Source organism: Cicer arietinum, chromosome 5 (assembly GCF_000331145.2).
Source record: "Cicer arietinum cultivar CDC Frontier isolate Library 1 chromosome 5, Cicar.CDCFrontier_v2.0, whole genome shotgun sequence".
NCBI classification, from domain to species: Eukaryota; Viridiplantae; Streptophyta; class Magnoliopsida; order Fabales; family Fabaceae; genus Cicer; species Cicer arietinum.
Window position 1 is genome coordinate 75,083,643 of NC_021164.2, and position 27,876 is coordinate 75,111,518.

Consider the following 27,876-nt stretch of genomic DNA (forward strand, 5'->3'; position numbering starts at 1 on the left):
TAAATTTTATAAATAAAATCACGAGTAATCAAATAATTCTATTTTATATTTATAATATAAATAAAAATATGATATATATTATATATAAATGGCAAAATACCCTTGTAGACAAAATATATTTATTTTAAATTTTCAATTAGTTTTCATATTTTTATAATTTTGAATACTAATTTATTAAATTATATAGAAATATAAAACTACAATTGTGATAAAATTATAAATATTTTTTAAATTAATTATTAATATTTCATTTTTATGTCTAATATCAAATTCTATTAATTATTTTTATATTTATATTTATATTTGATTAGATTTGTATTTTTATATTTTAGATTATATTTTTAAAATTATTTTTGTATTTATATTTTAATCTTATATTTTATAAGGACGATTGAATAAATTATTGTTCTTATTCTATCATGTTGGTTTTTAATCAAACTCAAATTCATGATAGAAATTTCAACTAAAAAGACAAAATATGATATAGTTATTAGTTAATTTATCATAACTTGTTAATTCATCAAACACCAAAATTCAAACAAAATATACGATTTATTTTTATTTTATCTCTTAGAACGCCCATGAAACAAACCAAAATGACTTTCTTCAAAAAAAAAAAAAAAAAAAAAAAAAAAAAATACCTAGTCCATTATTGTATTTTAAATAGGTAAATATGTTATAATTTTGTATCTGTGTTAATATCCAATCCTGAAATTCCAACCACTTGGATATCCAAAATAATACCTAGTTAATCAACAATAATTCTACAAGAGTAAAACAAATGGGAACACTTTGATGTGCTCTCAAAACACGAGCAAATCAAATCTCGATGGTCTCTTAGAAGATAGAAAAACTATCAATACAAGTGTACTCTCTAGTTGGCACTATCTCCACCCATAAACACTTGCCTTAGATTAGACTACCATAAACTTTCTAATGCAATTTTCATAGTTGAAACAAACTAAAAATAGCAGCAGTGGAGATAATATGTTTGAACAATAAAACCTTTGAATTTATCCAAGAGCCTACACCAACTACCATTAAGATATTTTTTCAATGCTTCTTCTCCTTCGTCAAATGTTCATTATCCACCTATCAGGATGTCATTCGCCATATAAGGCAGTGATGCTTTCTAATCAGCAGGCAAATCGCATAAATTTGGGAGTAAATTGTGTAGGGTATTGTTACCAAGCCACACATCTCTTCAAAATTGAATTTCTCCAACTAATTTAAATTTTGTTTAAACTCTGTTAACTCTACTTCTCATGTATACGCTCCAACAAAACGTATCAATCCACATTGTTGTCGTATAATTATAACCTCTTTCATTTACTCGATAACACTTAATTAAAGAGCTATGAGTTTTATCACAACGCGACGAACCAGAGTTTTAATCACGGATGTAAGAGTACTACATTTAGTATTTAGTGTGCTTCAAGTACCTTGTTGATTTACATTTAAATTTATGAATTTAAACAAATATGATTTTGATCTACATGTAGTATTTGCTAGTATGTGAACCTTGTCAGGTGGATTCACTCCTGGAGTGAAGCCTACACACGTGTTAGAAGACAAATTACTTAAATATCTTATTCTCCTGATGTGATAACATGAAGTCACTATAGCCAGAACAATTAGTATCGCACAAAAAGAAGAAGAAAATAGAAGTAGATAAGTCATTTGTTGTTAAATTTGGGCTATGGTTCAAACCTTAGCTATTATATTTTAAAAAACTTTAAATGGTATTATTTATAGTGTCGCACAAGTTTCGTGTGTTCAATGTCATGTCATCGCTCAATACTTATGTGAGCCTCATGTCTTCTTGCCACCTAAGCATTAAATTGTCACATCAGAATCTCTCCATTAAATTTTTTGATGTTTAACTTTTGAAAATGTCAAAATCGTTAATTTTATAATTAGAATACCAAAAGTGTATTTAAACTTTATTTTTGCCTACTTTATTTACTAAATAAGAGAAAACGTAATGTTTGACACACTAAATTTACTCTCTATTGTAAAAAACAAAAGTAGATAACATGATACAAAACAATGAAACATTTATTAAATAAAAAACTAGATATCTCAATTGTCATGTGTATGTAAATATATATGTGGGACCTATTACAATCAAGCTGTGTGGACAAAAAATGGTTTCATGCGGGAATTGAGTTTAGGAGAAAAACTCTCAAACAGAAATAACAAAGACGATAACAAGACGCGGTACAAGAGAAATTGAGTAAAACAACTCATCGACATGATCATTGAAGTAACAATGTCAATCACAAGATATTTGGGTTTGAATTGTGATCTTTGAAAAAAAATTATTCATGTGCTTAATTTAAATTAACTTAAAATCAAAATTTGGTTGAAACATAATGTCTATAATATTATGAGTATGTTATAAATGAATAAAACAAATTAATTTATAGTGAAATGTGATTTGTGCGTGCAAATAATTAAAGATAATATAGAAAGATCACACATAAAAGTATATTGTATTGGTTCACTCAACTCGGGTTAGTCAAATCCTTACAACTGTTAGGTTTTCATTTTATGGTTCATAACTATAATGTCCTCCTTCACATATTTGCTCTTGATCACACTTTGATAAATTACAATATTCACCTTTCAATCTATAATTGATTTTTAAGTCACCTTTCAATGTAGAAAATATTTTTACAAACATACTCAATCTAAAATAAAAAGATAGACTTGAGTTACAAATGATGTGGATGATAAAGGCGTTTGCGATCTAACAATTCTCAACTATTGGTTTGAGATAAATAATGACAAACTCTGTAAACCATAATGTTCTTGCTTTTGGTCTGATGGAAAGCGTGAATGAATGTGAGAATGAGCTGCACATGTCTGGTACTATTCCAAATCAAAATTATCCATATTTTTTTCTATAGAATAATGTAAGTACAATGTACTTACGTCATTGCTCACAACTCATCAATCTGGAAGTTGTTTTGCTTATTTGGATCTTGAACTTGAATTATTTGGATCTTTATCTTGAGGTTTGAATAATGGAAAACGATTTGTTTTAGTCTTGTCATTAAAATGAAATAACAAGAATGATCTTGATAAACTAAAACAATCGTTTGATAAACCAAAATGCTCTTTTGATAAATTAGAATTAGCATTTGACAAACCAGAATGATGTTGATAAAACATAATGATCATTTGATAAACTATAATTATATTGATAATCAATATCCAGTTCAATTAAAGTATGATGTTTGATTTATATCACAGTGATATCGTTGATTGTTGTATAAATGCATTTGATCATCTATATTTGAGGATGCAATAATAATTATTTTGAATGATTGATATATTCATTTTGAGATTTTTTTATTATTAGGTAGATATTTATGCATTTGTTGAAGTAAATGAAACTCAAGTGCAATCATTAATAGACCGCCATTCATAAAACTTAATTATGTATTTCATAAAATTTATTGTTATTAAAACATATATCAAAAAGGATTTTACCCAACAATCATATTATATAAAGAATACTAACAACCCACCTTTTATGAAATTGATTATGTTATTTTTTAGTTTCAAAAAACTTTTAAAAATCAATTTATGTCACCGAAAAATATTATTGGGTTGAGTCGCAGATTATGTCACTTTCTTTATGACGTTTTGCGACACTGCCCAAACTGTGCAAAACAGACTATCAACCACGAAGTCCTCAGGATAAAACAATTCAGATACACTATATCGGAGTTCTATTGCGCCGTAGAAAACCCTTAATACGGAAGTCACTTGTAATATGGTACTACGACCACTCGAAATAAAAAGAATATGTGAGAAATAAAGGGAGAGAAGAAGACAAAAGCCTCATATTCAGATAGCCTTTGGCGTGCTTTTCTAATTGAGAAGAACCCTTTATTTATAGATAAAAAATGCAACTGGATCAGAGAAAAATGTGTGATCCATTAGGCCAGATACACTGAAACGTACGCTCCAATCTTTCATAGGTTTTTGACCACTAAAAAATGAGCTCCAATTTGATAAGTGAGTCCACAAATAAACGAGAAATAGCTAGGGTTTGACCAGAGAACTATTGCACAAAACCAGGGACAAGGAATTGATCGAATCATATGTTGAATATTGACTCGGTGGAGGGTAACTACGTAATTAACGTAACAATGAAAGATAAAAACGCAAACATTTATTTAATATTGATTAAATAAATAATTTATTAATTTTTCATATGCTAAAAAAATAATACACCACTTAGCTCAAGTATAGTTGAACGACAATGGCAACTCGCTTGTGGTGGTCTAATTTGACTGCGTTCTTATTTATTCACAGTATTTGGGTACCATTGAGGCACACTCCAATTTCCATACATCTACCTGATAAACACTAGTAGTGTATGTTATTCACCGTATATGGAACTTCCTTGTTTTTCAATTCACACAAACACTAAATCTCATTGATATAATCGTTATTTCAAACAATCTTTTATTAATATTATCATCATTTCCAACAGTTTATTATCAACAACATATAGATTTCTCTAGCTCTACCCAAAATTGTTTGTATTGCAAGCTTCAAGTAACGGATATTTAACATCTAGATTAGCAAGAAACGTGCACTTGTAAACTAGTGCAGTCAATCTTTTCACCATATATGCAAAAAAAACCTAATGATGTTCAAACTCAAATCCCTATTAGCTAGTGAGTTGCAATGACACTTGTCATAATACATATAATGCACGAGTTACCCTTTAATCATTTGACAATAATTTTTACAAGATGACTCATATTTTAATTGTGTACCTTGGTTCAAATTACCAATAATTAATATGTTATTTACTTGTTAAAAAAACTCTCGTAAATTATGTAAGAGAAAACGTATTATTTTAGGTACTAAATTAGTGGCCTATTGTAAAAAACAATACTTAAAGGACGTACAATTGTTTATAGGGTCTTTTAACTTAATTTCATATAATATTTCAGTATTTTATTTTATTTTATTTTTGATTTGATTATTTATTAAATTTTATTGCAAAAATTTAAAAATATAAAAAATGGAAATATAAATGTATTTGAAGATTTGAGTTATGAATTTGATAAAAATTTGCATTATATTGAAGATGGTAATAAATTGTATGAGTTTTGTTTGAAAATTTTAATGAATTTTTGTAAAAAAGATAATAACATTATTAACATTTTAAAACATAAAAAATCAAATTATTTACTTAAAATTAAATAAATGATCAAATCGAAAATAAAAAACAAGATAAATAATTAAAGTATTATCTGAAATTAAATTATAAGACTGCAGAAACAATTATACTTATGAAATATAAAACTAGTGATCTCAACTTCCACGTGTATGTAGACATGTAATTAAAGACGGAATAAATATATTATAATGTTGTTATGGTTTACCAAGCATTTGTGTGTATAATTGTATATAGTTATTAGGAGGAATAAAGCCCGAGTAATTTAAAATTATCTCGGAAGGATAGAAAAATATGACTAATAAATGTTTTGGCCAATATTTGAACTCAAATTATTTTCAACTATTTGTTCATAAGTAGGTCTAGTCCAATTAACCACTTAGAGTCTAACTATTAGGTTAAAAATATATTTATTTGAAAAATAAAAAAAAAACTCTAAATTAAATAGTTCATTGAGTTTAATTTATAGGCATTGTCTATGTAAAAAAAAATTGTTTTGTTTGTAGTCCACCGCACTTAATCATTTTTTTAATTTTAGAGTTAATAATATTTATAATTTTAGAGGTGATCAAAATAAAAGTTAAATATTTTTATTAATTTGACAATTGTAATTAATTGACGGTGTAAAATATTTTTACACTGTCAATCTATGTAAATTAATTTCTTATTAATTAAATTACAAATTTTATTGTAGTTGCATGTTAATGTTAATTTAGGTGGTTAAAGTGAAAAGTTTTGAGTTTTTTTCTCATAAAAATAAATAAAAATGTAAGCCTTTTATTCATGGTCCAAAACAAGACTATGCCACTGATTTTATATTATTTTTTTACATTTTAAGTAATAAACATCAAAATGTTTTCTATAAATAATTAAAATTTTATTTTATTTTAAAAAATTCATAAAAGATGTTTTCATTAAATATTATTTTATATATATACATATACATGGGTGTGTAATCAAATAATTTTGTATTTATTTTTGTTTGATTAATAATTTTTATGCTATTATTTAATAGTTAAAAAATCCTCATTTATGTAAAAGAAAATATCATTTGAGTCGTGATTTCATTTGATAACAACTATCCACATACGGTGTGTGTAACAACAAAAACTTATCTATATGACAAATTTTGAATCAATGTCCTTTAATGTCTATTTATAATGTTTGGCATTATCTATTTGGGGGAGGGGAGGGGATGGCTTGGGGTTATGAATTTTAGTCATCTTCTAAAATTCCAAAGGATTAAAGTATAACTCATGCATGGTAGGTATTATGACACATGTCATTGCAAGATAAATCGCACTAGTCTACGTTTAACGTTTAAGGGGTTTATTGCTAATTTATATGTTAACCATCACTTAATTAGATCTTTTACGAGTTCACGAGATAAGGTTCATTAACAGTCATAAATTTATTATTATAAATAAAGTAATAAAAAAAAGGTAACGATTATAATTTTATTATTATTAAATTATTAAGTACCATTCATTAGCATGCACTGTGATGACATGTCGGCACAACTCCAACAGTGAATTCATCAAAAAAAAAACAGACGAACTAATTTGAATACCGTTGGAGATGTTCGTATTATTAATCACCTCTTTATTGATCTTTTGACATTTCTCAACTCTTCAATTTGGAGACAAATTCCCTTTATTCATATTTAATTCGTGGTTTATGTTTCTTGAATATTTGAAGAAATAACTAGATATCTTGATTTATTAAATGTTCTTCATTTCTTGAATCATTATCTCTATATGTGTTTAATTTTATTTTGACGTGTTATTCGTTGATTGATCTATTTGTATTTTTTGTTATATTATTTTATGATTTGTTGTAATATTTGGCAAAAAATAAAAACTCAAAAATGAAAATGAGAAGAAGAAGACTTGAAATCTTTAAAACTCTCATTCTAATTTTTATATGAGTTATTCAGGCTTCCTAATCAATTGACTTATTTGACATACATGATTGATGATTGATTTAACGGTTTGAGCTCAAAACTAACGAAAAGACTAAATTGTTTAAAAGAACTATATATAGCTAAGGTATCGAAATGAAATAAAAAATAATTAATGAATCAAATTAAATTAAATAATAAGATAAAGGATCAAAATATTAATTTAGGCTATTTTTAAAAAGAGGTAACGTGTAGCTTTCAACCTTCAATAAAATATTAACATTAGCCATTAAACAAAAAATTGTTATCGAAGAAAGCAAGATAAAAATAAATTACAAGACCAATAAAAACTCCTATTTAGTCAACATAATATATCAACTGAAAGTTGATTCAATTGACAATGAATTATCCCACCTTCTGCAAGATCGTGTTTTCTTTAAGAGTTGTTAGATTAATTTATAGCTTTTAAGTTAGTATTTTTAATTGTTAACATGTATTTCTTTTTACAAGTTTATAACTTCCTTTTTTTAAATTGTAATGTTTTTTCATAAACTACTTGAAGTATTACTTCACTCTATGTTTACAGTATTTCAATTTTTTATTCTTTTATCACCCTTATTGTCTTATTTATTTTTTAAAATATTAATTAAAAATATATTATTTATGTTATTTTATACTTTTCAATTAGCTCATTTGATAGTTTTATCAAATAATTAAAATTAAACCATTTATCAGCTTCGGTTAAATTATTTGCAATCCCTTATAAATTCATCGGTCATGGTCTATTTTTGGTTTAGAATATTTTATGTAGATCATTTTTCTTCTTTTTTTCCTACTCAACATTTCTTTTATTTAATTAATTAATTTTTATACAATTTCTTTTTGTTGTCCATGTATCTTGATTGATATCATTTTTATAAATTTAAATCGATAAATATCATTTTTTTAATATAAAAAATATAGATAATATTAATTAAAAACTGAGTAACAATTTTATTTTATCTCAACATAACTTATTTGATTATTATTAGACAACGTAGCATGTGTTTATAATGTTGCTATAATTTAGAAAACTGAGCAAATCAAACGATGATCTTAATTAATTAGTCATATTTTTTTTTATAAATGTTGTATACATATAAAATGTCATGTTTTTGAATCACTTTACATATTTTGGCACATAAAATTTTCGGAATACTTGGTATGCTCATGCGACACATACTTCATTCTAAATTATAAATTAAATATTACTTCCTCTATTTTATATAAATGAAAAATATATAATTATTTTATGTAAATTAATTAATTAATAATGTATGGAATAAAATTATAAATCACAAAATTATTTTGTATTAATAGCATGAAAAAAAATAAATGAATAGAAAGAAGAGAAAATTATAAATCATAATAGTAACTGGTAATAAATACTAATATTTTATTAATATTATAAATAACTTTTGGGACACAGTTTTTTCATAAAGTGATGCAGGTTTGGGTCGAATGGAGTAAATCGTAAGAGTTGTCAATATTGTTTTATTTTAAAACAATTAGGAGATTAATTTGTAAAAGAAAAACCAAATCCTAGACTTATCACAATTAGCGAAATTAAATGTAATTATAATTATTAATTGAAGTTTTAATTCAATTATATAAGTTAATTATAATGAAATTTATTATTTTTTTATAAACTAAAAAATTATAGTTTGAAATTTTGTTTTCAAATTATAGTTTATTTTATTTTACTTTTATGTAAATAAAAAATATTTCTCCAATATCAATATATGTTAATATTTATTTTCCTATTACATCATCTACTATTTAGTATTATCTCTTTCCAATTTTATTAATTTATCCTTTTTACAATATTAATTAACAATAATTTTATAAATCAGGCCATAATTTATTCCAAATAAAAAATTAATTGCATTTTATTAATTTACCTAAATTATAAAATTTGAGATAAAAAAAAGTAATTTGTTGTTCTCAATATATCAATAATGTATTTCCTTCTTTATAAAACATAAAAAAATAACAGAAGTATGTAGATCAAATATCAGTCCACGTACATACTCCTTCTTGTTTATATTTTGGTCTTCCAACATTAAATATACAAGTAAAAGTTGGTAAAAAAGTTAATGTATTTAACTTAAATTAAAATTAAATATATATATTATTTGTGTATTTTTTTATAAATAAAATAATATAACGAGATAATTAAAACTATAAACACAAACACAATTGTGATTGCAGATTCAAATTTAAAACATAGTTTTTGATGCATTAATATATAGATTCTGCTAGTATTCTATTATAAACAAAAAGATTCGGGCGGTAGAAACGGTGATTCCGATTGGGAGTAATAATTAGTAGACTTTTAAGAAGTTGACGAAACAGGAAACCCGCGTAATCTACAGTTGGCACCCATCCATACATACATAATAACGTAATTTCGTCTTTACTCTTCATTAGTGTGAGTAATCAACGATCCCCTTCTTCTTTTTTTTTTTTTTTTTTTTTAATTCCGATTCTCCTCTTCCTCCTCCTCTAAGGTCAAAACATCACTGTTTGTTTTTATTTTCGTTATTTCAAATCACTGCGTCTTTCCCCTTTTAATTATTAATTAAATTGTTTTTCGCAGTGCGTCATGGCTGCCACCATCAAACAAATGGCTCTCCTTGTTTCGATCTTCGGTGTCATCTCTTTCATACTCGGTGTTGTAGCCGAAAACAAGAAGGTACTATTATTATTCATCCAAAATTTTCTATACTTTATTCTGACCTATTTTAATTTTGAATTGGATTTTTAGTTGGTACTTTTTCATGAAATCAATTCTGGACTGAACCCTACCCCACCCTACCCTCAATTATTCTCTTCGGCTTTACTACAATATAAACTTTTCATCACAAAAGGCTGAATTTATTTTATAAAGTCGTTTTTCACTATGCGCAAATCTAAGTTACTTTATTCACTTTTTGACTTTCTCAGTATCTGGTGTGTTTCATGTTTGACGGCAAATTAGAAATTCAAGATTCTGTTACGGGAAAAATACTGTGTTTGGGTTTAGTACTTTTGAATGTATTGATTTTGTAAAATTGTTAAATGTATAGTGATTTAATTATAAATTTGAGTTCAAAATCAATTCTGGAAACAGAAGTTACAAATTCTAGTTTGAATTAAGAATTCATTTTACTAAACAATCAAACATGTCAAATTTATTTATACACATTTTAGTTAGAATCAATTTTGACTACCGAAAGAATTGTATATTTTTGTAAGCTAAAATTCTGAACATGTGTTTTTGTATTTTTTTTAAATGAATTGTAGCCAGGATCTGGCATACCAATAACTGTGAAGAATGGTGTCACGTGCAAGTACCCGTCTGATCCAACTGTTGCATTGGGTTATCTTTCTGTTGTATTTCTCGTTGCATCAACCGTGGTTGGATATCTTTCCCTGTTTTACCCTTACAAAGGAAAGTCTGTTCCACAAGGGATTCTCTTTAAAAACACTAGTTTCTTGGTTTTCTTCAATGTTGCATTGTAAGTACTGCTTCCTTAATCCTTATTCTTTGTTTTTCCCTTCTTATGATTACATTTTCAAGTATCTATTTGATCATAGAAGTAAGATTTAATCATAATCATTTCAGGTTGATTCATTGAATGAGAAATTCTTTTTACTTGTGTTTTTTTAATACAAGATGGGTCTGTTTTTGTCAAAGCAAATGTGTTGGTTACTACTAAAACCAAACAATTTTAGATGAAATGAAGAATGCTTCTTCTTTGCTTAGTTTATTGGAATAAAAGGGGCTAAATCCCCTAGAACATGACAAGAAACAACGTGTGAAAACAATGAATCATGCATCCACCACAAGCGGAATTACAATGAAATCACAAGCAAACCCAGAGTATTTGAAAGCTCCTAAATCTGACAAGCTTCTTTTCACTAGCCTTCGGCTACTTGATTAACTTCTTGCAGAATATGCATATTCTCTGTTGACACAGAAAAATAGTACTTACCCAATGATCATTAGTATAGATTTGGATTCCCTATAGTTGACAAATTCATAGTGAAACTATTTTGACTGTCTAACTTTATGCAGTTTTTTAATTATTTTTAAAATTTGACTTTCTGAGCTTGAAATTTGTGTCGCCAATTTTGACCAAAGGGTCCGGATTTGCGTGACTGTGTGATTGCATGAATCTGTGTCGGAGACCTATTCTAGACGCCCTTTGTATACACCTAACATCAGGCACTTGCCAGCCTTGATATAAAAGATTATGTACTAGATTGACTGACATCGTTTGATACATTTTATACATATTGAATCCTTCTCCCAACACACATATATAGCCTACAGAATTCAATTTACAATCCATTGTTAGGTCTTCTGACAGCTATAATTCCTTATATCTCCTCCATCTTCTCTGTTTCCGCCAAATGATTTTTTTTTACTGATAATGGTGTTTTTCTTCTTAGGTTTTCAGCTGGACTGGCTGCAACTATGCTGTTATGGCCAACAATAACAGAACAGATTCACCTTACACGCAAAGTACATCTTGATGCCGACTATGCTTGTCCTACAGCTAAAAGTGGACTCCTTGGAGGTGGTGCCTTTTTATCACTTGATGCGTGCCTCTTTTGGTTGGTTGCCCTAATGTTAGCGGACAATGCCCGGGAGGATTATTTCGACGAAGCTAAGGGCGAAAATAAAATCTTAACAGACTCTTATAATGCAGATATAGCCATATAAGAACGGAATTGAATGGAAGCGTTAAAGCCTGTGTGTTAATATAATAAAGTCGAAGTAGAAACATCAAACATCATACTACATTGTTATGCTGTCATTGTTTCAATTATATGGTGGAATATATGGATTTAGATCGATACTTTACGTGGTTATTCTCTTTTATGAATTTTCATTGTGGTTCAAGAAGGAACACATTGTTGTTAATGAAATGAAATATTGACATTGACTCTATTTCTAAAACGTAGTTTTATTTCAAGGACAAGGCAGCATTATGTCACGTGGTTGGTCCCTTTTGAATGTTTACACTGTAGGGATATAACAAGTTCATAAGTATCCCAGATTCTAGGAGATTGTAGTCAGTGCCGTCTCACAGACTATTTAGGGAGGAGTAAAAAACACCTTATGCATGGGGTTGGTAGTAAATAATCACATCCATGAATCAATATTAAAATCAAAGGTCACGATTTGGAGTAATTCTAAATCTCTTTTATAGATATATATGTGTGTGTGGACCTTAATATTACATGATGGTACAAAATCGGCGACTAACATAGTCACTCGTCCAAGTTTATGAGCAACAAAATTTAGTTGTCTCTATAAAATTTATCATATAATTTGAATTTTTTTACCTCCAAAACATAAAGGAAAAGACCAAAATATTCTTATATATAATAAAAATGATTATTTTTTTATTTCTTCGTTTCAACATTTTCATAACACACAAGTGAGTCTCAAAAATCGGTACAGAATATTACTTCTGAAAATTATTTTTGAAGTTTTTTAGAATTACCGGGAAACTTATGTCAAGTTTTCTGAAAAAATACACTACCGGTAAACTTGAACGAGAGAGACATTTCCGAAAGCTATCGAAAAACTTCATCCATGAATTTTCCATTAGTTGTTTTATTTTTTTAAAAATATTTTTTTTGTTTTAATTTTTTATTATATTAATATTTATTTAATTCATTTGATTTTAACTAATTTTTTTCCTGGTACGTAGGATTAGAGGTAGAGACGACAAAGTTGTAACAAGAATACATGATTATCTATGGATGTTGCGCGACAATTTATAGTGAAAGATGGTGATCTACAATTTATAATGGAAGATGATGAACATACTCATATATCTATCTCTATGATCAAACGGTGTATGAGGAGGATCAGAAGATGATGAACATACTCATAATCTATTAATTATTATTTATGTATATTAATTATGGTGTATTAATTATTAATTATTATGGTGTATTATTTATTTATGATGTATTAATTATTTATAATATATTATTATTTAAATATATTTATGGTGTATTAATTATTAATTATGGTATATAAAAAAAAGGTGTGTATCAGAAACTTGTCTACGAAGTTTTCTGAAAATGAGATTTTTTGTTTAGTTTCCAGTAAATATTTATGTACCGAAAAATTTGTAAAAAAATTTCCGGAAGTACTATGTGTACCATAATTCTTTTAAATAGTTTCTGAAAATTATCAGAAAACTTTTACCTACCAAAAATATTTTTACTGACTCCAGAAATGACTGAAATGGTAAAAAAAATGAGAATATTTTTTACATTTTCATAAATTTGTTGAAATATAAGTATAAAAATAGAGTACAGTTAATTTTTCTAAAATTTGGAACCAAACTTAAATTTATCAGAGGTATACTCCTTCAAAATTGTGCCACATTCAATTTGATCGTTGGAAGTACTATAGATATTGTACACTACCCAGCCCAGTCCAATAGTTACATGCGCTACACCTAATTCACTAAGTCAAACAACAATTTCCTTTAAGTGAGATGTTCATATCAAGCAAAACACGGCATCTACAGCGGTGAACTCAATATGGGTTCGTTAGATGGGGTCTACTGTGCCACATTAATTCACTCATTTTCTACTTCAACTGTGAACTCAACATGATTCAAGTTCTACTATGCTACGTCACTCTAAATTAACTCATTCATTTTTTACAGTTTAACTTTTAAAAAATCATATTATATTCCATTACTTTAACTTATACATTAATATTTAATTTTATTATAACTTAAAATATTAATTTAAATGGAAAAATAAATAAAAAAGTACGTTAATAAAAACTTTAATAAACTTATGTAACAAAAATTGTGAAGAAAAAGTATGAGTAACAAATTGTTTTTATTAATGAGCTAACAATAGTAATTAAAAGAGAAAAAAAAGCTAAGGGTGGTATATTAACTAAAAAAAAGTTAATGGTTACAAAATTATTATTTAATAAATTAAAAAGAAGTTAACGGCTATAAATTAATAAAAAATGATAAATTTATTATTATTATTAATAAATTAATAAAAGGTAACGATGGTAAATATATTATTATTAAATTGTGAAAGTACATAGAAAAAAAAAACAAAAAAAACTTAACTGCTATTCCTTCCCGTGATGACACCTTGGCACAACTCCAACAGTGAACCCACAAAAAAAGTAATTACACGCTAACGGACGAATTCATTTTCACTCCCGTTGTAGATGCTCTTAGCTTTTAAATAGTGTATTTTTACTAAAATATATTGTTGGAAGTTAGCTTTCAAACAATGTTTTTTTACTAAAATATATTATTGGAAGCTACTTTTCGATAATATATTTAATCTCGTATGAATATAAATAGAGGACAAATGAATAGTCACATTCCTTTAAACCTCATGCGTAGACCACCATTGCTAGCTGGTTGTTGGGAAACCAAGTTGTTCTCGCCCTAAGCAAATGGCCCTGATTGTTGCAAAGACATTTGAAAGCACAATACAACATCATTACAAAACTGATTTTATAAGATGAAGTGTATAACTTTTTATACATTATTTAAAATTTCTATCTATTATCAATATGAGACTTATATTTCTTTTTTCTTTTTAATATTAGGTCTCTTTTTTTCATCTGTCACATTTTCTCGCTACTATAACACCATAAACATCCTAGCTTCGTCACAAAATAAATCATCAAAAGAAACAAATCGCCTTAGACAAAAAAAAAATATTGCAGTAATTTTTTTTACAAGATTGCGATGATTTTAATTATTACCAAGAGATAGACCTATTTATACCATAAGGGCAATTGTCGGCACTTAATTTTAAAAAATAAATATTTTTAATATTTAATAGATTAAAAGATAAATTATACGATAAAAAACTTATATGATAATTTGTGTCTTCCACTATATTTTGATTTTTGTAATATAAATGTGTGAATTAATGTTGTTGTAATAGTCTTTAAGTGTATTAAATTACAGAAATAAACATAAATATTTATTTTATTAATCATATCGATCTTTCAATGTGTTTTTAATTAATTAATTTATTCTTTTTTTTTTTCATTAGTCACCTTGTCACTTTGTCGTATAAAATTACTAACAAAATGCGTTTATTATTTTGACAAATTCAAATACCGTTAAATTATATATAATAATAATTGAAAGAAATATATAATGTTCCCACCTCTTAAAATTTATGTGTCCTCGGTATGACTATGACTTATTTTGTTTTCTTTTAATGGATTCCGAATAGGTTAGTGGTTAATAATTTTTTTCTGCGAGATAAACTAAATAACAATTTGATACATATGCATTTCAAAAATAAATTTGAAACATATTATATATGCGAATAAAAAAATTATGACTGTAAAAAGAAAGATAATTTTTAATAATAATTTATTAGATTGTAAAAAAAAGACGGATGTCATAATATCATAAATATTTTTTAAAATTAATTATTAATCTTTCATTTTAAAATTTAATATCAAATTCTATGGTTTTAAAATTTATACTTATATTTTATTAAAATTTAATTTTGTAAGTTTTATAAAGATAATTAAATAAACTATTATTCATGTCATTTTTGTTGGTTTTGAATTGAATTTAAATTTAAAATAAATTTTTTAACTAGAGACACATAATAAAATATATTGTAAGCATTATTTATGCGTTGATTTAAGGTGCTCTCGAGGAACTATCTAACCTAAATTGTTTTAATAGTGAAAACTTTTGTAAGAATTCTATTAACTAGGCATGCCAATAGAGATTACATAAACACAAATAATAGTCATATGCTTTAAGTCCTATTGAATAAACTGATAAATGTGTTCACTTATATCCATTACGCGGGTATTACAATATCCTCATTTATCTACAAATATCTATATATATATATATATATATATATATATATATATATATATATGTGTATATATGAATGTTTTTAAAAAATTCATCTATGTTAAAATATATATTTTAAATATGTACCTTTCCTCCTCTTCTTTTGACAACAAAATTATTAACCAACACATAAATAAACTAAATATATCACACATACGTCGAACAAAGTTTAAAACACAGATCAATCTCCTTCTACAACCAAATAGTCTATATAAAACAACAAACAACACACAAGATAGAGTTTCTCCCACCTTCTAAAACCCAACAGTCTCAAATAATAATCAATACATCAAATGTTACAAAATTTATAGGCTGTGGTTTATTTCATATGGGGAAATTTGTGTTTTTTTTCTATACAAATGTCAGTGAATTGTGTTGATTGTAATAATTTATTAACAAATACGGATATATATATATATATATATATATATATATCCATTAATCAACACAAGTAGTTGAAATATCTATATATATATATTATATCCTATTTAATTGAAAGCCACAATTTCTTTTTCCATCTCTACTCGATGCCTTGTGCACTTATGTCCCCTGAGTAGATATCCTTTTCATTTAATAAAAAATTTAAAGATCTCCATTAATATAATTTCAGCGTATAAATGTCCAATCAATATTATAAAATATATGCATTTATATTAATTATTTATGCATCTAAAAATATTAGTATTAATATAAATAAAAAAAATAAAAAAAATGAAGATTATCTCGACTCATAAAAAAAATAGTTGCTTAGTATCAAGTAAATAAAATAGTTAGTTGCAATTTTAGTCTTCTATTTTTACTAATTTATGAAATCGGTCAATCTATTTTAAGATCTAATGGTTTTGACCTCTCATCATGATTTTCTATCTATAAAATAATGATGTGATAACTTTTAAATAATATGACATATGACACAATGATATAAAATATTTTGTTTTAAAATTTAATTAACAAACAAAAGAATAATTAATGCATCTAAATTATTTTATATCGTAAAATAATATATCATCTCATTTAAAATATGTCAAATTATTATTTTTCAGTTTAAATTTTTTTAAAAAATTAAAATTATTAACTTTTAAAATAAAAAATCAATTGTGTGAATTTAGTAAAAATTGGAGAATCATACCTCTTAAAAGAAAAATCAAATTAAAGGGCGTGATTAGATGATAACCGATCACTCCAGATCAGCGTCTCCACTTTGGGCTTAGTTATTTGGAGTCCAAACACGAACAGTTAATTAGTTCGTAAAAGCCCACTCGTTTTGTAAGCCGAAAAACCCTAGTAATATAGTGAGTAGTACTGGTAGCTGTTTTCATCATCCTCTACAAAAACCCTACCAAAACCCTCACCTTCTACTTCATTTCTCGTTTCTCTCCTTCGAAACCGATGCATTAAAGCCTTTAAGTTCATCATAAATTACAAATACTAGTTAGCTCCGAAAACTCCTTCCTCCATCGAAAATGCCTCTAGGAGATAGAGGAAGTGATAAGAGCGAAGCTCGTTTCTGCGGCGTAGAAACGGACTTCAACGATGATATGCCTCAAGTTCTTTCGTTCAATCTCTCCACTGGAGGATTCGATTTCGTCGTTGCTCCTCTGGTTCGTCCCCTTCATACGCAATCCCATTTTTTTTTTGTAAAATGATTACATTTTGTTCAATTTAATTTGTCTATATTATATGATTAATAAATTGATAATTGAAATTTATATTGCACTTTATTGGTTATGGTGACTAATTAGCCATTCACACTGCGACTTCACTGTTGCTTCTTTATGTGTGTGTGGTCAGTAAGCTCACCTACATTGAAACTGTTCGATGAGCCTTTTCCAGTGAAGCTGTTCCACTGTGAGCTTTTCAGGATTCACTGGATCGCTCTATTGAACCACATTTCATGACACTTGGAACTGTTTTGCGAGTTTCATTTTATTTTGACTAGTTCTGTTTTGTATTAATTTGTTATGTGCAATCTAGAATGTTCTAATATCTTTTAGATTGGTATTGGTTATGTTACGTGCCTGTTTGAGGCAATTATAAAAGAGTGATCTTGTTATTCAAAATCATAGATATTTTGTCTTGAAGAAAAACACACTATTTTTGTTTGTCTACTATAATGACGATATTATTTTTAGCAAAGTATTATCTATCATAATGATTTTCACGTGAAGCTTCTCAAAACAGCTTACAAAAGTGAAACACCTTTAACAAATGAATTTTAAACTCTTTAAAAAATATTATGTCAAACGAATCCTAAGTAAATCCTGATTAATAGTCTGAAGGCTTTTCTTGAGGCAATTGAAAATTCTGATTCAGTTTTCACTTCTATACAATTGAAGTGTCTGTCAAGTATTGATTTCCTTCAGATGCGTTCATACGGTAGCCAATTAGCCAGTCATGTGGAAGCAGCTGCTGCCATTAATATGTGACTGGTCAGTAGGCTTACCCAAAGTAACATGTCTTGTGCTTTACCTGTGGAGCTGTCTAAATGATGTTTCACTCTAAGCTTATTGGACTACATTATTGAAACAATGCATTTTGAATTTAACTTTTTATGTTGTTAAATGATCTGTTAACACATGCTATTTCTTACTGCCCATTTAGCTTATATGATTTTGTGGTACAATTCAGATGGATCCTTCCTACAGGCCAAGCTTAGTGCAAAATAATAGTTTGGGATCTGGTGCCCTGCCATTTGCTGCGTCAGACCTGGTCCTGAGTCCATCCCAGTGGAGTAGTCACGTAGTTGGTATGAGTTGCCTATTTTTCTTACTATTAGTACACACCCACACATATTACGTTGTATTACGTAATTATTATGATTTATTCTTATTTCATTATAAGTCTTCCCTTTTATTTTTACCTTTATTAATGTTGCGTTATTGGATTGGAAGCATATTGATTTCATTATGATTTCTGTAATGTTCTTCTGTTTAAAGGAGGACTATTGCACATGTGTAAAAATGCAACTATAATAAAAAAATTTAGCTTCTATTTGCTTTATATATTGCAAATGTATTTTTGTTAGTTGCTCATGATCATGGTTACTTTTGTTGCTAAAATTATACTATCTTATGTTTGCTTTTTTGTCTTCAAAGTGTCCTTTATGAATGCATTTACATCTTTCAATTATGTGTTTTATAGAAATTGATATTCTCAATTGTGTGATTAGACAATTTGTTGCATTTTACTCAGGAAAAATCAGCTCTTGGATTGACTTGGATTCCGACGATGAGACACTAAGAATAGATTCTGAAACCACTCTTAAACAAGAAATTTCCTGGGCTTCTCATCTCTCATTACAGGTGTGCTTTGTTATAACCTAGTTGAAGGAACTTTCAAATTTGTGCTTTATCTTGATTCTTAAGCTTAATTACTACATTATCTCATTCCTTAATGTTTTGAAAGCTGGTTTGGTCAATGAACTAGAGAGTACTGGTTTTATGAATTAGTTGTAGTTTTGGTCGAACTAATAACACCTAATTACTTATTTTTGCTATAATTAATATAATATATTTCTATTAATTAACCTAAAATACTAATAAAGTAAGCAAAGTCAAAGTTTGAAGTTAACATAAAGGGATCATAATAATTGCCTTGTGAAGATATAAAATTATAAATAAAAGTTCTTGTTTGTGCCTTTGTAAATTGTGACTGTGCCTTTACATGGTTAAAAATGTGATTTTGAAATTGATAAATACATTTTATTTTGAAAACTTAAATTTTTTTTGATGTATTTGACGCTTTGACTAGCTCTTTATCATTGGTTTTGAAATTATCAGGGTTTTGGTTAAATTTGACTGAATGGCAGTATCTAATTGAAATGGTTGGATTAGACACTCTTGTCTGGTTTTCAAAACATCTTTATTTTCTTGAATCACAAAACTCTCCATCTTTAGTTTCCTTGCATGAAGCAATATTATTTTCTTATGGATGTGTTGTTTTTGTTGTTATTGATGAACTTGTGTCATGCTTGTATTTGTTACAAAGCTGCTTGTTGTCATTACTCTATTTCCACCATAGCGACGCCTTTTACATATTGAGTGGCATTTGGTTCTGTGCTGTCAAGTTTCCACCATAACGGCGCAATGGCGTCATGGCATGACATATGTTGTGCCAGTCGCCATAGGCCAGTAGGCCACAACACCGTCATTTGCTATTTGTAACATTGATTTGGTTTTTCTAATTCCTTTTAATATTCTGTAGGCTTGCCTGCTTCCTGCCCCTAAAGGAACCTCTTGTTCTAATTATGCACGGTGTGTGAACCAAATCTTACATGGCCTGAGTAATATGCAGGTGCCATTCTGAGTTCAAACTTGATGATTAATTGATGTCTTTTCTTCACAAGTGTCATTTTTCCACTTGATGTTTAATTGTTTCTTTTACATTGTAATACAGTTGTGGCTTAGAATTCCCTTGGTGAAGCCCGATGATGACTCTGTGGATGCAAAGCCTGCCACTTTGGTGAGTAAATATGGTAGAAACATGCTGTGAAGGTCATGCCTTCAGCTTCCTCTATCTTGGTTGGGTTCATGTACTGAACATTGATTTTTTCTTTTGTTTTTAACTGCCATGCACCTTTCTTATATATTAATTAATTCAAATGTGGACTTGGGTCCTTTTTGGGTGGAGAAAACATTGTTTCCTGTTTTTATTGATATTAACAAATACGCCCCCATGTTTTCATTGATATTAACAAATAAGCCCCATGTTTTCAATGATGACAATTTTTGCAAGTATTAGTGGAAACAAGATTTTTCTGTCACGAAGCAAGTTCTGAGCTGTAGAATTCTCAAGTTAACTCAGAGCTGCTATCACACAATGTTTGAGCCTCAAATGCAAATTTTGGTTAATTTTGTTTTGTACTTCGGTTGAACATGCTACGCCTTGCAATGTGTTAGACTTGAAGTTAATTATAATTTTGGTATTACTTCATCTGAAGTGTCAAACCCTGCTATGTAAATGAGTCCCCTAGTATTAGATAATATTTAGGTAAAAGTATTGATTCTTGTAACAGTTTTGTTAGTTTTATCTTTGGGGTAGTGCTGTATTTTAAAAATACGATTTTTGATGTAAAAATTTAAGAATTCATCGTTTGAGTTTATTAAGATTAATCTTTTTTTAATCAAAACTCTTCCAGGACAAAGCTGCTGAATAATGGGCTTTAAATCATATGTACAATTAAACCTGACCCTGGAATGACTGAACATTATACAGTGTTTACCTATTTTTTTCCATTTTTATTTTATATCTTTGCTTATAATCAACTGATTTAGCAGTAGAATGTTTGGTCCTAAATGTTTGGGCTTGTTGTAAATAGTATTGAAATTACGATGTTATGTTTTTTGTTCTTTATTTTGATTTTTTAATCCTATTTTAGGTTGACTCCTGGGAAATATGGAATTCATTTCGCCTTCTGTGTGAGCATCACGGGCAACTGTCAGTTGCATTGGATATTTTGTGAGTATTCTATAGTTTAGTTCATTAGCCTAGTATACTCATAGTGTGATAGCAACTAAGAGATATCAGGTTAACCCACAATGTATCTCAAACCTTTGGTTTTTTTGTATGTTTTAATTTGTAAGCAGATTTTTTAGTTGAATATTTCGTATTGGTAAGCTAATTTTAATTGAGTTATGGTAATCTTGTTCATTAGGAGTACTATGCCTTCAGCAAATTCCTTAGGACGGTGGTTTGGGGAGTCTGTTAGAGCAGCTATTATAAATACTGATGTAAGGACATCTTGTGGTTATATTGAATTTTTCAAATATTAGGTTTCAAAATGCTGATTGTTATATCTATAGTCTTAAAGGTTTTGATTGGTATTTTGCCAGTCCTTTTTAACCAATGGTCGCGGATATCCATGCCTCTCCAAGCGCCATCAGATTTTTATTAATCGGTGTTTTAACCATTCTATACAGGTAAACCATTTAAATTCTTTGAATCTTAAGGCAGTATTGTATTCAAATACAAGCAGTTCTTTCTACTGTTGACAACCTGGCTGTCCTATAATTCTAAATCTCATCTTTTCGTTTTTTCTGGACATTGCATTCTTGCTTGGTTGATTGAATGAAATGAAATTTAAGTTATAGTAGCCATGTTTTTCTTCACAAGGTATTGATTTTGAAACATTTATGTAGATTATTATATCTGGAAACTCTGGTCATCCTAAGGCAAGTGCGGATTCCAATGATTTTCATAATTATTCTGTTGCAGGTAACTTTTCATTATTCGTTCGTGAGTTTGATTTTGAATATCACGATTTAGGAAATTTAAATATCTTATTTTAATTTTATTTGTTTGTAAATATTATGCTATTTATATGCACTATATTTGGCCTGCAATTTATTTAAATATCTTATTTTCATTATACTGTTTAAATATCTTATTTAAATATCTTTACCTTATTTTGTATTTTCCTATGTACTCATGTTAGTGCTTTGTATATATGTTGAAATTTCGTGTTCAACTGTTTCTTCAATTTTTTTGCCCTTGGATTGTGTTCTTGCCCAAACCTTCAAAGTTTATGTTGTTTTTTGCACCTTAGATTTACAAAGGCATCCCTTGCGTCAATATCTGGAATATGTTGGACATCTATACCAAAAATTGGATCCTCTTCCTGATCAAGAACGTTTTGAGGTATTTATCTTGATATATGTTTGTAATATAGGAATGGTATGATTGCTATTATCTTCTCTGACTCCACCTTCTTATGCCAGCTTGGATACAGGGATTTTTTACAGTCACCCTTGCAAGTAAGCATTCTTTGTCCTGCTGCATTTGAGTCACTTATTTGCTTCTATGCTCACATACTCAGATCATTAATGTTGAAATTTTATAATTATTTTTGCAGCCTTTGATGGATAATTTGGAGGCTCAGACTTATGAGACATTCGAGAAAGATGCTATGAAATACCTTCAAGTACGACAATGCATGAACTAACTATATTCTCAACTTCACTCTTCTGATTTATGTTTTCGCTCTGACCTTGTAGTCTAGTAGCTATATCACTTCCACGAATGTTATGAATTTATGATCTTTAAATTTGGACCCCTTCCTTCCCATATTCTTCAATTGTTGTCCAATGTCTGATGCCTGTTTTCATTTTCAGTATGTTTGGGTAATTTAAATGATATTTTCTGTTGTCAGCTCTCTAATGAGATCAAATATCAAAGAATGTCGGCTCTTGTTTGTTACTTAGATATCTAGGTTTTGACTTGTTTGTCATAAGTTGTGTACGTGTAGTCTAATCACTAGATTTCTTTTTTACAGTACCAAAGAGCAATTAGTAAAGCATTGCTAGACATGATTCCCGATGAGGAGGCATCTGTTAAAACCATTGTAAGATTTTTTCTCATGTTTTTTTCTTTCTAAATACATCCTCAGTGTTAGAGAAACTGCATTCACCTCCTTTGGAGATACAGCACTTTGGATGCCTGTGTAAAATATTATAGAGATGGAAATTATTTGTTTTTATTCATTGCTAGGTACTGATGGTTGTTGGAGCTGGACGTGGTCCCCTTGTGCGGGCATCATTACAGGTGTGATATTTTATCTAATTTTTTAAATAAATGACTATACAATGCCAGATTGGATGTATCATATTCTTTTGACTAATTTATGTCTTATTCATTCGTAGGCTTCAGAAGAAACTGGGCGAAAACTAAAAGTTTATGCTGTTGAAAAGAATCCGAATGCAGTTGTCACCCTCCACGTTAGTTTTGGATCTTTTAATTTATAAACGGTGTGCCAATATAATGTTATTTTGTTTCCTATTGAAATAGAAAAAGTCGAATTCATTGCCTAAACATAATCAAACATTATTTAGTGAAGTATGTTTGATAAACAAAGTTTTAAGATTTTGGCACCTGTAAATGTAAATATGGGTGTCAGTAAGTTAGACATGAAAAACATGGTGGGTATATTGCCATTACTAAGCAATAATCTTTTTGTTTTTTCAGTATAAGATATAAATTATTTTACTCCTTCCGCCCATTGATTAAGATGTTTATGACAATTATAATAACTTTCTAAGCAGGGCTTCTATCTTCTGATTGTTGATATTATTCTTCAATTGATTAATTCCATTAATTTAGACCTGAGTTTTTTGCTGGAACAGGCATTAGTTAGATTAGAGGGATGGGAGGATACTGTTACCATAGTCTCAAGTGACATGCGCCATTGGAACGCCCCTGAGAAAGCTGACATATTGGTAACTTTTTTGCTCAATTTGTCATTGTCAATGATTTGACTTTTGTTGTTTGTGGTCAAGTGTCTGATTATTGTTGGCTTGAATTTAGGTTAGTGAATTGCTAGGTTCTTTTGGGGATAATGAACTGTCTCCTGAGTGCCTTGATGGAGCTCAGAGATTTTTAAAGCCAGATGGAATTTCAATACCATCTTCGTATGTGAATTCTTATTATTTCGCACACCAATTTATCTTGTTTTTTTTTTTTTAATTTATTGTTTAGAGTTATTCAATTCAAATGTACTTAAGCTATGCCTGACTCAAAAACTGCTGAAGTGGGATAGTGGGATGACTGATATTGTGAAGGCTAGAAAACAATAACCATAAATCCCAACAGTTAGGATCCCAACATAAATGCTACAAAATAAATAAATACACAAACACTAACATACCAAATATTACATAGGGTCAAAGGAATTTTTGGTCCGTATAAATATACTGTTAGGATCCTTTCTTTAGCAAGAAATAATTCCTAGAATGGTTTAAAAACAGATTCAAACGAATAAAGATTGCAACTGAAAGAATGATTTATTATTATTTGTTGAGCTTGAAAGACAAGATACAAGAGATTATCTGCGCTCAAGGCCACCCCAAAGGAACACTCTCCTTTCTTACCAGGGCCCTCTATTGTTTACAAGTTAATTATTCAAAGCTTTCACTCTACCAACTGAGGGCTATTTAACGACTTTCTAAGAATAACCTAAATAACAACTCTTAATAACCAACTCACTAGTTTACTAACTAACTCATATCTATTCCAATTATTCTTATTCTATATTCTAACCATCTAACAAACTTACTAACTAACTCTTAACCATTCCAATTATTCTGATTCTATAGCCGAACATATTTCGTTTTTAGTTCGTACAAAAATTTCCTTCAACCTTTCGTCCCTGACTTTTTTCAGTTACCAATTTTAGTCCCTGCTTTTTAACTAAGACCCATGTGCTAAGAGACTTTTTTGATGTCGTGTTATTGTTAAGTCCTTAAAGAATCATTAACTTAATAACTTAACCATTTAAATCTTTAATTGGTGTTATAGATAAATAAATAAAGATTAAATATAAATTATAAGATTAAATTATTAAACTAATCATATAAAGATTAAATTATTAACCATTTAATCCAAATGTTTATTTATTATTGTGTATCATCTTCTTTCAGGTATACAAGTTTCATCCAACCAGTGACGGCTTCAAAGTTATATAATGATGTATATGCCCTGTTCTTGCCATGTTAAATATACATTTTCAAATTAATTAAATTTATTATTTATATCCTCACTTTTGGGTGTATTTTCAGGTTAAGGCTCATAAAGATGTTGCACACTTTGAAACTGCTTATGTTGTGAAAATTCACAATGCAGCTCGACTTGCGCCATGCCAATCTGTGCGTTTCTTCCCATGCTGTTTATTGTTAATATATTTGATTTCGTGTGAATCTATTCATCCTTATTGGTTTACATGTTTGTTAAGGTTTCTGTCTTGTTATTATTGATAATTGTTTTGTTGATTTTGTCTGATCATAGGTTTTTACATTTACTCATCCAAAACCAGTTGTCGATAGAGAGAGCAATCAACGTTATAAGAAGTTGCATTTTATGATACCTAATGACACTGGCTCTGCAATGGTACATGGTATGTGGTGTATTTTTTTTCTTATTGACTAAATGGGCTTGTTGGCGAATAATAAGATTACTTTGTGTTAATTTGTTTAGAACTTTCAAGTGTTAGGAATTGTTTTAATTATCTCAGCACAATTATTGTGCTAATGTTATAATATTATTTTTGATACTGACTGACCTTGTGTACTCTATGGTCATAGGATTTGCTGGCTACTTTGATGCAACTCTTTACAAGGATGTTCATCTTGGGATTGAACCTTCAACAGCTACACCAAACATGTTCAGCTGGTATTGAGATTGTTTCCTATTAATTTTATTGCGGGACAACTATTTTGATTGGATTAAATAAAAAAAGTAGTACATTATCAAGGGATGATACACATCATTCTGAAGAAACGACCCTCTAAAATACCGAACTAAAACAGGTTAAACACAGCTTGTAAGGAAAGGTTGTTAATAATTTGTGTATCTGGTGCAAAGAGTTCCTCAGAAAATGCCAATTTTTGAGAAACAATCTGCTACAATACAGTCATTGTAGGATCCGAATGCACTTTGGCTTCCACTTACTTCAAGATGATTAACAGACTCTATTTGGATGGCTATTAGATGTTTCTTGGGTTGAATGATATTTCTGGTTTTTTATTTATGCTGCAATGATGCCCAACACTGTGTTTGTGCTTTTTTGTACTTTCAATAATATTAAGAAAAATTGATATAATATATTTAATACAGCTTTTTGCAGTAGTCTTTTTCTCTAACCCCATTTTGTGCCCTTCTGTTTGCAGGTTTGCAATATTTTTCCCTCTAAGAACACCTATTTGCGTGAAACCAGGTTCAAAACTCGAAGTAGATTTTTGGCGCTGTTGTGGCACTACAAAGGTATCTTAGTTGCTATTTTGATATTTCATTTCATCATTTATGTCTTCTTCACATCCTCTACGTTTGCTTTTTTGTAATTTTGACATAGTTGAGGTCTGGAACAGGTTTGGTATGAGTGGTGTGTTACATCTCCTTCGCCATCTCCAATCCACAACATTAATGGACGGTCATACTGGGTTGGGCTTTAGTATTTGTGTTACTAAAATGTGTACAAGTACAGCTGAATGCATACAAGCTGTTTTTTGGAGCTAGCCTATCTAAATTAACATTTATTCTAGGAAATATTTGTACAATAATATCTAATGTAATCAATAACGTTCATGTATATGTTTAAAGTTTTACCGAGTCTTGTGTTTTCTTTCGGTGTTAAGTGGTTTTGATAATTTGTTTTGACTTAGTGGTCGCCCTATTTGTTCAATTAATTATTGATATATTTTGATCTACTAATTTTGATGATGACACTTTTGATAATTTATTTTTGCTATTAATGTTAAAATATCAACTGGAGTTGAGCAGTTTTCACACGATAATGGAATTAGATTTTGACTTTTATTTAGATTTTGACTGATAATGGAATTAAGGTTGTTGACATATTGGTCAGTTTTGTAAGTTAGATATCAACTGGAGTTGAGCAGTTTTCACACGATGAAACACATTATAGAGGTTTTATAGCACCAAGTTTTATGTAGAAGCAGCCATTCTCAAACTTCAGAAGATGTTAGAAGCTCTGAATGCTGAGTTAGATGAAGCTAAGTTATCAACTCCTAATGAGTTGAATAAGATTGCAATTTTGCAAAATCAGTTGCAGTTGTCACCAAGGGGAAAATCTGCTTTAGTGACAGAGGTAGTTGCAATGAATGAAGTGTGAAAGGAAAATACTATGTTGAAAGTGCTTCAAGTAATGCTGATGGTTATGTTCCTATGAGTTTGTTTAATTTTGATGGTTTACAAATTTAAGTTATTTTTGTCATGCAAATTACATGGTGGGATTTTTGTTCTTTACTGTGGTTGTGTTCCTGTAATTCGACTTTATATATTCATTCACAAATAATCGTACTAAAACTTATCCTTTAATTTTTCAGAAAAAAATG

The 27,876-nt window shown here is 28.6% G+C and overlaps 2 protein-coding genes across 3 annotated transcripts; both read left to right on the plus strand.

The window, feature by feature from the left end:
* Positions 1-9,415: 9,415 nt before the first annotated feature.
* On the plus strand, positions 9,416-12,084 carry LOC101501291 (uncharacterized). 2 transcript variants are annotated; one of them, XM_004501200.4, is made up of 4 exons: positions 9,416-9,576; positions 9,745-9,840; positions 10,431-10,645; positions 11,583-12,084. In XM_004501200.4, the coding sequence occupies exons 2-4, from the start codon at positions 9,751-9,753 to the stop codon at positions 11,854-11,856; spliced, it is 579 nt and encodes a 192-aa protein (XP_004501257.1). In that variant the 5' UTR covers positions 9,416-9,576; positions 9,745-9,750; the 3' UTR covers positions 11,857-12,084. The 2 variants fall into 2 exon arrangements, with proteins under 2 accessions (XP_004501257.1, XP_004501258.1); XM_004501201.4 differs by having other exon boundaries at positions 9,525-9,655.
* Positions 12,085-17,332: 5,248 nt separating this feature from the next.
* LOC101500972 (protein arginine N-methyltransferase 1.5-like) lies at positions 17,333-27,142 on the plus strand. The gene is made up of 23 exons (XM_004501199.4): positions 17,333-17,637; positions 18,665-18,782; positions 19,229-19,338; positions 20,240-20,329; positions 20,432-20,497; positions 21,414-21,493; positions 21,690-21,765; positions 21,868-21,954; positions 22,174-22,249; positions 22,581-22,672; positions 22,753-22,788; positions 22,887-22,955; positions 23,307-23,375; positions 23,522-23,575; positions 23,674-23,748; positions 24,154-24,246; positions 24,335-24,438; positions 25,447-25,495; positions 25,585-25,671; positions 25,811-25,919; positions 26,107-26,194; positions 26,692-26,785; positions 26,890-27,142. Exons 1-23 carry the CDS (start codon positions 17,500-17,502, stop codon positions 26,971-26,973), a joined length of 1,944 nt encoding a protein of 647 aa, XP_004501256.1. The 5' UTR covers positions 17,333-17,499; the 3' UTR covers positions 26,974-27,142.
* Positions 27,143-27,876: the final 734 nt, after the last annotated feature.

Coding starts and splice junctions, on each gene's coding strand:
- LOC101500972 (XM_004501199.4), top strand. CDS start 17,500: ATGCCTCTAGGAGATAGAGGAAGTGATAAGAGCGAAGCTCGTTTCTGC. Junction 22,250..22,580: donor TCATAATTATTCTGTTGCAG/GTAACTTTTCAT, acceptor TTTGCACCTTAG/ATTTACAAAGGCATCCCTTG. Junction 24,247..24,334: donor CTGAGAAAGCTGACATATTG/GTAACTTTTTTG, acceptor GCTTGAATTTAG/GTTAGTGAATTGCTAGGTTC.
- LOC101501291 (XM_004501200.4), top strand. CDS start 9,751: ATGGCTGCCACCATCAAACAAATGGCTCTCCTTGTTTCGATCTTCGGT. Junction 9,841..10,430: donor TTGTAGCCGAAAACAAGAAG/GTACTATTATTA, acceptor AATGAATTGTAG/CCAGGATCTGGCATACCAAT. Junction 10,646..11,582: donor GTTTTCTTCAATGTTGCATT/GTAAGTACTGCT, acceptor TTTTCTTCTTAG/GTTTTCAGCTGGACTGGCTG.